This window comes from Rhinopithecus roxellana, chromosome 8 (genome assembly GCF_007565055.1).
Source record: "Rhinopithecus roxellana isolate Shanxi Qingling chromosome 8, ASM756505v1, whole genome shotgun sequence".
Lineage (NCBI taxonomy): Eukaryota > Metazoa > Chordata > Mammalia > Primates > Cercopithecidae > Rhinopithecus > Rhinopithecus roxellana.
In genome coordinates, this window is record NC_044556.1 from 115,798,337 (window position 1) to 115,813,821 (window position 15,485).

General features: G+C 43.5%; 1 protein-coding gene across 1 annotated transcript in view; it reads right to left on the reverse strand.

The window, feature by feature from the left end:
• The window catches only part of ALDH9A1 (aldehyde dehydrogenase 9 family member A1), a 41,068-nt gene extending 30,037 nt beyond the window's left edge, over positions 1-11,031 (reverse strand). The window contains exons 1-2 of the mRNA XM_010373368.2: positions 10,735-11,031; positions 7,418-7,563 (exon numbers count right to left, since the gene is read on the reverse strand). Of these exons, the coding sequence (XP_010371670.2) occupies positions 7,418-7,563; positions 10,735-10,915 (327 nt within the window). The 5' untranslated portion in view covers positions 10,916-11,031. The remainder of the gene's footprint in view (positions 1-7,417; positions 7,564-10,734) is intronic.
• Between the last annotated feature and the right edge of the window lie 4,454 nt (positions 11,032-15,485).

A 15,485-nucleotide genomic window follows, 5' to 3' on the forward strand; every position in this document is an offset into this window, starting at 1 on the left:
CTCCTCAAGTGAGTCCCTGGCCCCCAAGTAGCCAAACTGGGAGACACCTCCCAGTAGGGGCCGACTGACACCTTGTATAGGCAGGTGCCCTTCTGGGACAAAGCTTCCAGAGGAAGGATCAGGAAGCAACATTTGCTGTTCTGCAATATTTGCTGTTCTGCAGCCTCCACTGGTGATACCCAGTTAAACAGGGTCTGGAGTGGACCTCCAGTAAACTCCAAACAGACCTGCAGCTGAGGGTCCCAACTATTAGAAGGAAAACAAACAAACAGAAAGGAAAAGCATCAACATCAACAAAAAGGACATCCACACCAAAACCCAATCTGTAGGTCACCATCATCAAAAACCAAAGGTAGGTAAAACCACAAAGATGGGGAGAAACAAGAACAGAAAAGCCGAAAATTCTAAAATTCTGAGTGCCTCTTCTCCAAAGGATTGCAGCTCCTCGCCAGCAACAGAACAAAGCTGGACGGAGAATGACTTTGACAAGTGACAGAAGTAGGCTTCAGAAGATTAGTAATAAATTTCTCTGAGCTAAAGGAGGATGTTCGAACCCATTGCAAAGAAGCTAAAAACCTTGAAAAAAGATTAGACAAATGGCTCACTAGAATCAACAGTGTAGGGAAGACCTTAAATGACCTGATGGAGCTCAAAACCATGGCATGAGAACTATGTGATGCATGCACAAGCTTCAGTAGCCGATTCGACCAACTGGAAGAAAGGGTATCAGTGACTGAAGAGCAAATGAATGAAATGAAGCAAGAGAAGTTTAGAGAAAAAACAGTAAAAAGAAACAAAGCCTCCAAGAAATACGGGACTACGTGAAAAGACCAAATCTGCGTTTGACTGGTGTACCTGAAAGTTACGGGGAGAATGGAAACAAGTCAGAAAACACTCTTCAGGATATTATCCAGGAGAACTTCCCCAACCTAGCACGGCAGGCCAACATTCAAATTCAGGAAATACACAGACCACCACAAAGATACTCCTTGAGAAGAGCAACCCCAAGACATGTAATTGTCAGATTCACCAAGGTTGAAATGAAGGAAAAAATGTTAAGGGCAGCCAGAGAGAAAGGTTGGGTTACCCACAAAGGGAAACCCATCAGACTAACAGCAGATCTCTCAGCAGAAACCCTACAAGCCAGAAGAGAGTAGGGGCCAATATTCAACATTCTTAAAAAAAAGAATTTTCACCTACAATTTCATATCCAGTCAAACTAAGCTTCTTAACTGAAGGATGAATAAAATTGTTTACAGACAAGCAAATGCTGAGAGATTTTGTCGCCACCAGGGCTACCTTACAAGAGCTCCTGAATTAAGCACTAAACATGGAAAGGAACAACCGGTACCAGTCACTGCAAAAACATGCCGAATGGTAAAGACCATCGATGCTAGGAAGAAACTGCATCAACTAACGAGCAAAATAACCAGCTAACATCATAATAACAGGATCACATTCACACATAACAATATTAATCTTAAATGTAAATGTGCTAAATGCCCCAATTAAAAGACACAGACTGGCAAACTGGATAAAGAGTCAAGACCTATCAGTGTGCTATATTCAGGAGACCCATCTCACGTGCAGAGACACACATAGCCTCAAAATAAAGGGATGGAGGAAGAACTACCAAGCAAATGGAAAACAACAAAAACAAAAAAATCAGGGGTTGCAATCCTAGTCTCTGATAAAACAGACTTTAAACCAACAAAGATCAAAACAGACAAAGAAGGGCATTACATAATGGTAAAGGAATCAATGCAACAAGAAGAGCTAACTATCCTAAATGTATATGCAGCCAACACAGGAGCACCCAGATTCATAAAGCAAGTCCTTAGAGACCTACAAAGAGACCTAGACTCCCACACAATAATAATGGGAGACTTTAACACCCCACTGTCAACATTAGATCAATGAGACTGAATGTTAACAAGGATATTCAGGACTTGAACTCAGCTCTGCACCAAGCAGACCTAATAGACATCTATAGAACTCTCCACCCTGAATCAACAGAATATACATTCTTCTCAGCACTACATTGCACTTATTCCAAAATTGACCACATAGTTGGAAGTAAAGCACTCCTCAGCAAACATAAACATAAAAGAACAGAAATTGTAACCAACTGTCTCTCAGACCACAGTGCAATCAAATTAGAACTCAGGATTAAGAAACTCACTCAAAACCACACAACAACATGGAAACTGAACAACCTGCTCCTGAATGACTACTGGATAAATAACAAAATGAACGCAGAAATAAAGATGTTCTTTGAAACCAACGAAAACAAAGTCACAACATACCAGAAACTCTGGGACACATTTAAAGCAGTGTGTAGAGGGAAACTTATAGCACTAAATGCCCACAAGAGAAAGCAGGAAAGATCTAAAATCGACACCCTAACATCACAATGAAAAGAACTAGAGAAGCAAGAACAAACACATTCAAAAGCTAGCAGAAGGCGAGAAATAACTAAGATCAGAGCAGAACTGAAGGAGACAGAAACACAAAAAAAACCCTTCAAAAAAATCAATGAATCCAGGAGGTGGTTTTTTGAAAAGATCAACAAAATTGATAGACTACCAGCAAGGCTAATAAAGAAGAAAAGAGAGAAGAACCAAATAGACGCAATAAAAAATGATAAAGGGGATATCACCACAAATCTCACAGAAATACAAACTACCATCAGAGAATACTAAAAACACCTCTACGCAAATAAACTAGAAAATCTAGAAGAAATGGATACATTCCTGGACACATACACCCTCCCAAAACTAAACCAGGAAGAAGTTGAATCCCTGAATAGACCAATAACAGACTCTAAAATTGAAGCAATAATTAATAGCCTACCAACCAAAAAAGTCCAGGACCAGATAGATTCACAGCCAAATTCTACCAGAGGTACAGAGATGAGCTGGTACTATTCCTTCTGAAACTATTCCAATCATTAGAAAAAGAGGGAATCCTCCCTAACTCATTTTATGAGGCTAGCATCATCCTGATACCAAAGCATGGCAGAGATATAACCAAAAAAAAAGAGATTTTTAGACCAATATCCCTGATGAACATCAATGCAAAAATCCTCAATAAAATACTGGCAAACCGAATCCAGCAGCACATCAGAAAGCTTATCCACTACGATCAAGTTGGCTTCATCTCTGGGATGCAAGAATGGTTCAACATACACAAATCAATAAACGTAATCCATCATATAAACAGAACCAAAGACAAGAACCACATGATTATCTCAATAGACTCAGAAAAGGCCTTCAACAAAATTCAACAGTGCTTCATGATAAAAACTCTCAATAAACTAGGTATTGATGGAACGTATCTCAAAATAATAAGAGCTATTTATGACAAACCCACAGCCAATATCATACTGAATGGGCAAAAACCAGAAGCATTCCCTTTGAAAACTGGCACAAGACAAGGATGCCCTCTCTCACCACTCCTATTCAACATAGTGTTGGAAGTTGTGGCCAGGGCAATCAGGCAGGAGAAAAAAATAAAGGGTATTCAATTAAAAGGAAGTCAAATTGTCCCTGTTTGCAGATGACATGATCGCATATTTAGAAAACCTCATTGTCTCAGCTCAAAATCTCCTTAAGCTGATAAGCAACTTCAGCAGAGTCTCAGTATACAAAATCAATGTGCAAAAATCACAAGCATTCCTATATACCAATAACAGACAGAGAGCCAAATCATGAGTGAACTCCCATTCACAATTGCTACAAAGAGAATAAAATACCTAGGAATCCAACTTACAAGAGATGTGAAGGACCTCTTCAAGGAGAACTACACACCACTGCTCAACGAAATAAAAGAGGACACAAACAAAGGGAAGAACATACCATGCTCATGGATAGGAAGAATCAATATCATGAAAATGGCCATACTGCCCAAGGTAATTTATAGATTCAATGCCATCCCCTTCAAGTTACCAATGACTTTCTTCACAGAATTGGAAAAAACTACTTTAAAGTTCATATGGAACCATAAAAGAGCCTGCATTGCCAAGACAATCCTAAGGAAAAAGAACAAAGCTGGAGGCATCACACTACCTGACTTCAAACTATACTAAACCCAAATGTCCATCTGTGACAGACTGGATTAAGAAAATGTGGCACATATACACCATGGAATACTATGCAGCCATAAAAAAGGATGAGCTTGCGTCCTTTGTAGGGACATGGATGCAGCTGGAAACCATCATTCTTAGCAAACTATCACAAGAACAGAAAACCAAACACCGCATGTTCTCACTCATAGGTGGGAACTGAACAATGAGATCACTTGGACTCGGGAAGGGGAACATCACGCACTGGGGCCTATCATGGGGAGGGGGGAGGGGGGAGGAGGGAGGGATTGCATTGGGGAGTTATACATGATATAAATGATGAATTGATGGGTGCTGACGAGTTGATTGGTGCAGCACACCAACATGGCATAAGTATACATATGTAACAAACCTGCACGTTATGCACATGTACCCTAGAACTTAAAGTATAATAAAAAAAAAAAAAAAAAAAAAAAAAGCTACACTAACCAAAACAGCATGGTACTGGTACCAAAACAGAGATACAGACCAATAGAACAGAACAGAGGCCTCAGAAATAATACCACACATCTACAACCATCTGATCTTTGACAAACCTGACAAAAACAAGAAATGGGGAAAGGATTCCCTATTTAATAAATGGTGCTGGGAAAACTGGCTAGCCATATGTAGAAAGCTGAAACTGGATCCCTTCCTTACACCTTATACAAAAATTAATTCAAGATGGATTAAAGACTTAAATGTTAGACCTAAAACCCTAAAAACCCTAGAAGAAAACCTAGGCAATACCATTCAGGACATAGGCATGGGCAAGGACTTCACGACAAAAACACCAAAAAGCAATGGCAACAAAAGCCAAAATAGACAAATGGGATCTAATTAAACTAAAGAGCTTCCGCACAGCAAAATAAACTGCCATCAGAATCAACAGGCAATCTACAGAATGGGAGAAAATTTTTGCAATCTACCCATCTCACAAAGGGTTAATATCCAGAATCTACAAAGAACTTAAACAAATTTACAAGAAAACATCAAACAACCCCATCAAAAAGTGGGCAAAGGATATGAACAGACACTTCTCAAAAGAAGACATTTATGCAGCCAACAGACACATGAAAAAATACTCATCATCACTCGCCATCAGAGAAATGCAAATCAAAACCACAATGAGATACCATCTCACACCAGTTAGAATGGCAATCATTAAAAAGTCAGGAAACAACAGGTGCTGGAGAGGATGTGGAGAAATAGGAACACTTTTACACTGTTGGTGGGACTGTAAACTAGTTCAACCATTGTGGAAAACAGTGTGGCAATTCTTTAAAGATCTAGCACTAGAAATACCATTTGACCCAGCGATCCCATTACTGGGTATATACCCAAAGGATTATAAATCATGCTACTATAAAGACACATGCACACGTATGTTTACTGTGGCACTATTCACAATAGCAAAGACTTGGAACCAACCCAAATGTCCATCAGTGACAGACTAGATTAACAAAATGTTGCACATATACACCATGGAATACTATGCAGTCATAAAAATGGATGAGTTCATGTCCTTTGTAGGGACATTGATGAAGCTGGAAAACATCATTCTGAGCAAACTATCACAAGGACAGAAAACCAAACACTGCATGTTCTCACCCATAGGTGGGAATTGAAGAGTGAGAACACATGGACACAGGGTGCGGAACATCACACACGGGGGCCTGTTGTGGGGTTTGGGGATGGGGGAGGGATAGCATTAGGAAAAATACCTAATAAAAATGACAAGTTAATGGGTGCAGCAAACATGGCACATGTATACATATGTAACAAACCTGCATGTTGCACACATGTCCTTTAGAACTTAAATAAAAAACCACACGTACACATATGTTTATTGCGGCACTATTCACAATAGCAAAGACTTGGAACCAACCTAAATGTCCATCAATGATAGACTGGATTAAGAAAATGTGGCACATATACACCATGGAATACTATGCAGTCATAAAAAAGGATGAGTTCATGTCCTTTGCAGGGACATGGATGAAGCTGGAAACCATCATTCTGAGCAAACTATCACAAGGACAAAAAACCAAACACTGCCTGTTCTCATTCATAGGTGGGAATTGAACAATGAGATCACTTGGACACAGGGCGGGGAACATCACACGCTGGGGCCTGTCGGGGTGTGGGGGGCTGGAGGAGGGATAGCATTAGGAGAAATACCTAATGTAAATGATGAGTTGATGGATGCAGCAAACCAACATGGCACCTGTATACCTATTTATCAAACCTGCATGTTGTGTACATGTACCCTAGAACTTAAAGTATTAAAAAAGAAAAAAAAAAAGGAGGCAAGATTATCACTTGTTCCTTGCAGCTCTGGACTCCCAGGAAGAAGAGGCCTGGTCAGATTCTGGGAGACAAAAGAAACCTTTTGTTTCCGCTGGGTTTCAAATAGAGGACCTTCCATGTGTTAGGCCAGCGTAGTAACTACTACACCACAGAAACCCTTTGCATTGCAGTCTTTTTATATTTTGAGAAGAGCATTTAATACTTGTTTTTACAATGATTTTTTAGTTGACAAAAACTATATATTTATGATTTAAAAAAAAAAAGTTTAACTTTCTTTTTTCAAAGGGAACATCTACAAATCTTCCCAATTAAAGTAACAATACTTAAAACCCTATCTGAAAACAAATCTGAAAAATAAAGGTAGACTTGAGAGTCATCAAAACAAAGAATAAAAAAGAAACAAGTAAACAACATGGTTTAAAAAGAAAAGGAAGGCTGGGCACGGTGGCTCACGCCTGTAATCCCAGAACTTTGTGAGGCCAACATGGGTGGATCACTTGAGGTCAGGGGTTCAAGACCAGCCTGGCCAACATGGTGAAATCCATCTCTACTAAAAATACAAAAATTAGCCGGGCGTGGTGGCACATACCTGTAGTCCCAGCTACTTGGGAGGCTGAGGCAGGAGAACTGCTTGAGCCCGGGAGGCAAAGGTTGCAGTGAGCTGAGATCACTCCACTGCACTCCAGCCTGGGCGACAGAGCAAGACTCCGTCTCAAAAAATAAAAAGAAAAAAGAAAAGGAAGATGAGCTATAGAGTGCATTACAATTCAACACAAAGCTTTACAAACATGAAAACATGCCAAAGGAGATGTCCAAGGGCCAAGATCCAGATGGGAAGCATTGAACAAAAACTTGTTTTATATACTAAGGTGAGCATGTGGAAATGTTTTTCCATTTTATAAAAACGTTATGGCCTAATGTTGCATCAAAGTCGAACTGCAAAGAGCACAAAGAACCCTCAGAGCAATGTCTGAGCTTTGTGGAAGGGAATAAATTGAAACATACCCTTATTATCCTGGCAGCCTCCAAAAGGATTCGGCAACGCTCCATGCCAGATTTTTGACTCCATATTTTAAAAGCAGCTTTTGCATTTTGAACAGCCAAATTTACTTCCTTTTCTCCTGAACATGTGAAAGTCGCTATCACTCGGCCTATAAAGAGGGGAAACATCAGTTTTATCTCAAATTGTTGTCACATATTTAAATAAAATACTATCTATAGGCCAGGCACGGTGGCTCAAGCCTGTAATCCCAGCACTTTGGGAGGCCGAGACGGGCGGATCACGAGGTTAGGAGATCGAGACCATCCTGGCTAACACGGTGAAACCCCGTCTCTACTAAAAAAATACAAAAAACTAGCCGGGCACGGTGGCGGGTGCCTGTAGTCCCAGCTACTCGGGAAGCTGAGGCAGGAGAATGGCGTAAACCCGGGAGGCGGAGCTTGCAGTGAGCTGAGATCCGGCCACTGCACTCCAGCCTGGGCGACAGAGCGAGACTCCGTCTCAAAAAAAAAAAAAAAAAAAATTATCTATCAACATTCTCTTAGTAGTATTCCCTTCTTTTTTGTTTGTTTGAGATGAAGTCTTACGCTGTCGCCCAGGCTGGAGTGCAGTGGCGCAGTCTCGGTTCACTGCAATCTCCGCCTCCCGAATTCAAGCAATTCCCCTGCCTCAGCCTCCTGAATAGCTGGGACTACCAGTGCACGCCACTACGCCCGGCTAATATTTTGTATTTTTTAGTAGAAACCGGGTTTCACCATGTTGACCAGGATGGTTTCGATTTCCTGACCTCATGATCCGCCCGCCTCGGCCTCCCAAAGTGCCGGAATTACAGGCGTGAGCTACCGTCCCTTCTTGTTTTTAAGTATGGCTTGATTTAGTGACCATCTCTATACTAGCAGGGGGTTTTTTGTTTGTTTGTTTTTTCGTTTGTAAGACAGAGACTCACTCTTGTCGCCCAGGCTGGAGTGCAATGGCGCGTTCTTGGCTCACTGCAACTTTCCCTTCCTGGGTTCCAGCAATTCTCCTGCCTCAGCCTTCCGAGTAGCTGGGATTACAGGCACGTATGAATCACCTACTTCTGCTTCCCAAAGTGCTGGGATTACAGGTGTAAGCCACCACGCCCGGCCTAGCAGTTCTTAACTATATTTTGCGGTCACTGACACGTTTTAGGAGTCTGATAAAAGTTGCAGACTTCTCTCCAGAAAAATGTACTTAAACATATAACAGAATTACAGGAATGTCATGTCCCCTGCCCTAAACTCATCACGGATTTAGGGTTAAGAACCCCTGCCCTCTACTATTTTACAGTTGAGTTTACTAACATTAATTTCCCATTAAGTTCTGCAACACTCCTAAACATTATCTCAGAACCTCAGAGGTCTCGTAAAATGAAAGTCAAAAGTAATCGGTCTTCTGGGTTATAAATTCTGACTGTAAATCCCTCGTCTATATTCTATGTAGGTTATATCATACTACTGATAGATATAGTACTACTTGATAAATATAGTGAATAAGCAGTAATATCAGGATAAGGCATTCCTAAAGAACATTTTTTTTCTCAAAAAATCCAGTATTTCCTTTTCTTATTCCACCTTTATTCCCTCTCCCTTTTCTGGTGCAAATTATGAAACAATCAGTTTTTCTAGACCCATATCAAGGGCTGTACTGCCTCTACCAACAAGCATTCTTTAAGCTTGTCAACTCAGCAAATCCTCTTCACAAGAACTCCTGGGACTGTTTCCAGGGAGATTTCACAAATCCGCAATTTCTGTTACAAACTTGAACAGCCAGCTGGTAAAGGCAGTGGCTGAGGGTCACACACTGTAGGTAATTAAAACAACAAAGAGCAATTTTTCTTTCTTCTGTATCAAGATTAGGTCAGGGTAGAGAAGCTGTTTCCTCCTATATAAAGAAGAGATGTGATAACACCTTCTGGTTCTGCCAAGTCACTGCTCTGTGGTTTAGTGTGGATGGTCAAATACTAAATTCTCCAGTCCCCTGCAAATCAGTTTTATTGCTCTGGCTACATTTTACACAAAATATTTACATTTTCCTCCCCACATATATTCCATAAAACCCAGCAAAATAAGCACAACACAAAACCAAAATAAAAAGCCTCTTCTTCCTTATTTCTGTGACCTTCAGAGTTCCCAGAGTAAATCCAGTGCCTAGCACAGTGCTTAGCACACATTATCCACTGGATTAAAAAAGTTTTATTTCAGCACGATGAATAAATTGTGGAGAGCTCATGTAGACCATGGTGACTATGGTTACCAATACTGCATCGTATACTTGAAATTTGCTAAAAGAATAGATCTTAAATATTTCACTATACAAAAAAAGCTGTAACTATGCAGAAGCAATGGATAATTAGATTGACTGTGGTAATCATTTTGTAAGGTATACATACATTACACCATGTTTTACACTTAAGTGTATACAATTTTTATTTGTTAATTATACTTCCATAAAGCTGGGGAAGAAAGTACTGAATAAAGGTGGGGTTTTTTTCCTTTCCCAATTCTGATTAATGTGCAGAAATATTTTAATATTAGAATGTGGTGACAAAGTCCTCATTCGTAGTCATTAGAAACTATCTATGAGCGCTCCTTCATTCCCAGCACAAGTAATTATCTTCCCCACAACCCCGCCCGGTTCTTTTAGAATTCCTCTCCTATGCACACATTTGAAGACAATAATACATCAGTCCTAGTTTTAAAAGGGGAACAGCTGGCTGGGCGCGGTGGCTCACGCCTGTAATCCCAGCACTTTGGGAGGCCGAGGCGGGAGGATCACCTACGCTCAGGAGTTGGAGACCAGCCTGAGTAACATGCTGAAACCCCGTCTCTACCAAAAATACAAAAATTAGCCGGACGTGGTTGGGAGCCTATAATCCCAGCTACCAGGGAGGCTGAGGCGGGAGAAGCACTTGAGTCCGGAAGGTCGAGGGCGCAGTGAGCTGAGATCGTGCCCCTGCATTTCAACCTGGGCAACAGAGTGAAACCCTGTCTCAAAAAAAAAAAAAAAGGAAGTTAACAGACGCACGACTTCCCACACCAGGACTTTGCGAACTCTGTTCTGGCCCCGGTAAAACTCCTCACTATCCTACCATCAGCTTTTCCTTTTCCTCCCTTCCCATCCCTGCCCAGAGGCACTCGCGTTGCCCCATAATCGCTAGCTGCCTACACACACAACCTTAGACTCTCCACTGTCACAGTCTGTGCTCAGGTCAACCCTGCAGAACACAGGAAACTGGGGCTGGCCGGGAAATCCGCGCACCCGGCCCCGCGGCGCCCCAGCCTCCCCGGCTCGGTGCAGTTACCGGTTGCCGGCTCGAAAGCTTTCTCGGTGCCGGAGGCATCAGCCGGCTCCACGCGGGCCCCGCCGCGGTAATTAAGCGGCTGTGACACGACGAAGGTGCCAGTGCTCATGGCGGCGACAGGAGAGGGCTGAAGACTGCGAACAAACGGAGAGAGGGCGGCCAGGCCTGCTCGGAGAAACATGAGGGGCGGGCGGGGCTCCGCGGCAGAGACTGAGAGGCCGCGAAGGGGCGGGGCCACGGGGATAGGTTCTAGGAGATTTTTGAGGCAGTCACTCGATTCCTCCGCGGTCCAGGTTAGGCCCTCGCCTCGTCAGGAGGGTGGAGCAAGACACGAGATTCCGCCCCCCGACCTCGCCATACCCCACACAGTCTCCAGGTGGGAAGAGGACTTCCTTTTTCGTGATCAATATTTGTGTAGCAGTTTGCAAGCGTTTTCGGGTTCATCATTGCATGTAAGCATCCTAGGATCCCATTCTTAATCCTATCGCCTGAAGAAGGCAGAGGATTGGCATGCCAAGAGTTTTTGGTGGTTACTTCACTGTGAAACCACCGTTTCTTTATCTGTATAATGCTTTTTAAAGGGTTACAGTAAAAAGCAAGGGGACTGTGAACGAGATAGATGATATTGTGATCTGAAACTGCCTTTTAAATTCTTAGAGAGGCTGGGCGCTGTGGCTCTCACCAAGGCTGGAGGGTCGCTTGAGCCCGGGAGTTTGAGGGTAACATAAGAGAGACCCAGTGTCTACAAAAAAAATAAAAATAATACAAATTGGGCCAGGCGCGGTGGCTCACGCCTGTAATCCCAACACTTAGAGAGGCCGAGGCGGGCGGATCACCTGAGGTCAGGAGTGTCCTGCTTGTGTGTCTGTGTGAAGAGACCATTAAACAGGCTTTGTGTGAGCAATAAAACTTTTTAATTAACCTGGGTGCAGGCGGGCTGAGTCCTAAAAGAGAGTCAGCAAAGGGAGATAAGGGTGGGGCCGTTTTATAGGATTCAGGTAGGTAAAGGAAAATTACAGTCAAAGGGGGGTTGTTCTCTGGCTGGCAGGAGTGGGAGTCACAAGATGCTCAGTGGGGGAGCTTTGTGAGACAGGATGAGCCAGGAAAAGGACTTTCTTTTTTATTTTTTATTTATTTATTTTTTTTTTTTTTTTGAGACGGAGTCTCGCTCTGTCACCCGGACTGGAGTGCAGTGGCCAGATCTCAGCTCACTGCAAGCTCCGCCTCCCGGGTTCACGCCATTCTCCTGCCTCAGCCTCCCGAGTTGCTGGGACTACAGGCGCCAGCCACCTCGCCCGGCTAGCTTTTTGTGTTTTTAGTAGAGACGGGGTTTCACCGTGTTAGCCAGGATGGTCTCGAACTCCTGACCTCGTGATCCGCCCGTCTCGGCCTCCCAAAGTGCTGGGATTACAGGCTTGAGCCACCGCGCCCGGCCAGGAAAAGGACTTTCACAAGGTAATGTCATCATTTAAGGCAAGGACCGGCCATTTTCACTTCTTTTGTGGCGGACTGTCATCAGTTAAGGTGGGGCAGGGCATTTGCACTTCTTTTGTGATTCTTCAGTTACTTCAGGCCATCTGGGCAAGTCACAGGGGATGTGATGGCTTGGCTTGGGGTCAGAGGCCTGACATTCCTGCCTTCTTATATTAATAAGAAAAATAAAACAAAATAATGAAGTATTGGGGTGGCGAAATTTTTGGGGGGTGGTATGGAGAGAGAATGGGTGATGTTTCTTAGGACTGCTTCAAGTGGGATTAGGGACAGCATGGGAACCTGGAGGGGGAGAGATTAAGCTGAAGGGAGAGCTTGTGGTAAGAGACAACATTGTGGGGTTGTTACAAGAAGGACTTGTCGTATAGAATGATTGGTGATGATGGCCTGGATATGGTTTTGTATGAATTGAAAAACTAAACAGAAGACACAAGGTCTGAATAAGAGAAGGAGAGAAAACAGGTATTAAAGGAGTAAGAATTGGGAGGACTTAGGACATCTAATTAGAGAGTGCCTAAGGAGGCTCAGCATAGCCTTGCCAGCAAAGATTATTTACTTTAAGAGGGAATTGAGAGTGGCGGTTTGGGATAGCACCAGGAGATGTCAGCTGTGATGGCGTGGAGAAACAGTGTAAACTAGCAGTGTAAACACGAGCAGGGCATTTGTGAGTAGTTGAGAACGGTGAATAGGAGTATGACTAGACAGGAGATAGTAGGGATGACAAGTTTTTTGGGGTGCAGTCCAAGTTGGTCTGGTGTCTAGAATGAGATGGGACCTAATAAAAAGGAGTGTCCACCTAGGAACGCAAATGGGCTGGAATCTGTAGCATTCTGAGGACAGGCCTGAATTCTGAGAAGGGAAAGTGGTAAAAGTATTGTCTAGTCCTTTTTATGTTGGTGACTGAGCTTGGTGAGGTGTGTTTTTAAAAGACCATTAGTCCATTCTGTCTTTCCTGAAGATTGAGGATGGTTAAGGATATAAAGTTTCTCTGAATACTAAGGGCCTGAGAAACTGCTTGGGTGATTTGACTATTAAAGGCTGGTCCGTTATCAGACTGTATAGAGAGGTGTGAAGGCCAAACTGAGGAATTATGTCTGACAGAAGGGAAGAAATGACTGCGGTGGCCTTCTCAGGCCCTGTGGGAAAGGCCTCTACCTATCCAGTGAAAGTGTCTACCCAGACTAAGAGATATTGTAGTTTTCTGACTTGGGGCATGTGAGTAAAGTCAATTTGCCAGTCCTGGGCAGGGGCAAATCCCCCAGCTTGATGTGTAGGAAAGGGAGGGGTAGTAGAATAGCAGATGGAACACTGAGAAGTGATTTTCTTGAGAATAGATTTCTAGGAGGGAAAGGAAATGAGAGGTTCTAAGAGATAGGCTAGCGGCTTGTAACTTAGATGGAAGAGGTTATGAAATGACGACAGAATAGAATGGGCCTGTGAGGCTGGAAGGAGATCTTTTCCTTGGTCTAAGAACCATTTGCCTTGTGTGGGAAGAGATTGATAGGTGGAAGTTTCAGCGGGGGAGTAGGTGAGAGTGACTGATGTGAAGGAGGAAAACTGCTGTGGGGATAGAAGTTGGAACACTGGCTGCTTTTCTAGCCACCTTATCAGCGTAAGCGTTGCCTAGAGCAATGGTAGGGGGAAGAAAATAGAGTTTGGAAGTTATGAGAACTGTAGAGAGTGAGTTGAGCATAGTTTGTGATTTTTAGGGCCTCTAAAAGTATTAAAGCAGTGGCAGGCACTGCACGCAGACATGAGGGCTAGGCTAAAACAGTAAGATCAAGTTGTTTGGACATAAAGTCTACAGGACGCGGTCCTGGCTCTTGTGTAAGAATTCTGTCCGCACTAACCATGCCTAGGAAGGAAAGGAGTTGTTGTTTTGTAGAAGGGATTCGGGTTTGGGAGATTAGCCAGACACGATCAGCAGGTAGAGTAAGTGTGTATTTATTATGCCGGGATAGGTAACAGATGAGGAAGAAATTTGGGCTTGACTGAAGTAATGGGGGCTGTCCGTGAAGCCTTGCAGCAGTACAGCCCAGGTAATTTGCTGAGCCTGATGGGTGTCAGGGTCAGTCCAAGTGAAAGCAAAGAGAGGCTGGGATGAAGGGTGTAAAGGAATAGTAAAGAAAGTTATGTATGAGTTCCAGAACAGAACAATGGGTTATGGAGGGAGGTATTGAGGATAGGAGAGGATATGGGTTGGGCACTACAGGGTGGACAGGCAAAACAATTTCGTTGATAAGGTGCAGATCTTGAACTAACCTGTAAGCCTTGTCTGGTTTTATGACAGGTAAAATGGGGGAATTGTAAGGGGAGTTTACAGGCTTTAAAAGGCCATGCTGTAGCAGGCGAGTGATAACAGGCTTTAATCCTTTTAAAGCGTGCAGTAGGATGGGATATTGGCGTGGAGTCGGGTAAGGGTGATTAGGTTTTAATGAGATGGTAAGGGGCGCATGATCAGTCGCTAAGGAGGGAGTAGAGGTATCCTATACTTGTGGGTTAAGGTGGGGGGATACAAGGGGAGGATGTGAAGGAGGCTTTGAACTGGGGGAAAAGGTGGCAGTGAGGTATGGCTGTAGCCTAGGAATAGTCAGGGAAGCAGATAATTTAGTTAAAATGTCTTGACCTAATAAGAGAGCTGGGCAGGTGGGGATAACTAAAGAGGAGTGTATAAAAGAACGTTGTCCAAGTTGGCACCAGAGTGGGGAAGTTTTAAGAGGTTTAGAAGCCTGGCCATCAATACTTACAACAATTATGGAGGCAAGGGAAACAGGCCCTTGAAAAGAAGGTAATGTGGAGTGGGTAGCCTCCATATTGATTAAGAAGGGGACAGACTTACCCTTCACTGTTAAGAGTTACCCAAAGCGTCTGTGATGGTCCAGGAAGCTTCCGAGGAGATGGGGCAGCGTCAATCTTCAGCCACTAAGCCGAGAAGGTCTGGAAGGGAGGCAATCAGAGAGCCTTGGGCCAGAGCTCCAGGGGCTCTGGGAGTGGCTGTCAGGCAAGTTGGACAGTCCGATTTCCAGTGGGGTCCTGCACAGATGGGACACGGCTTAGGAGGAATCCCAGGCTGCTGGCATTCCTTGGACCAGTGGCCAGATTTCCGGCACTTGTAGCAAGCTCCTGGGGTAGGAGGTTCTGGAGGAACCCCTGGCAGCTGCGGTTCAGGCATTTGGAGTTGTGTGCTGGAGATGTGGCTGCGGTTTGTCTCACAGTGGAGGCAAGGAATTGCAACTCAGAAATAAGTTGCTACTTGGCTG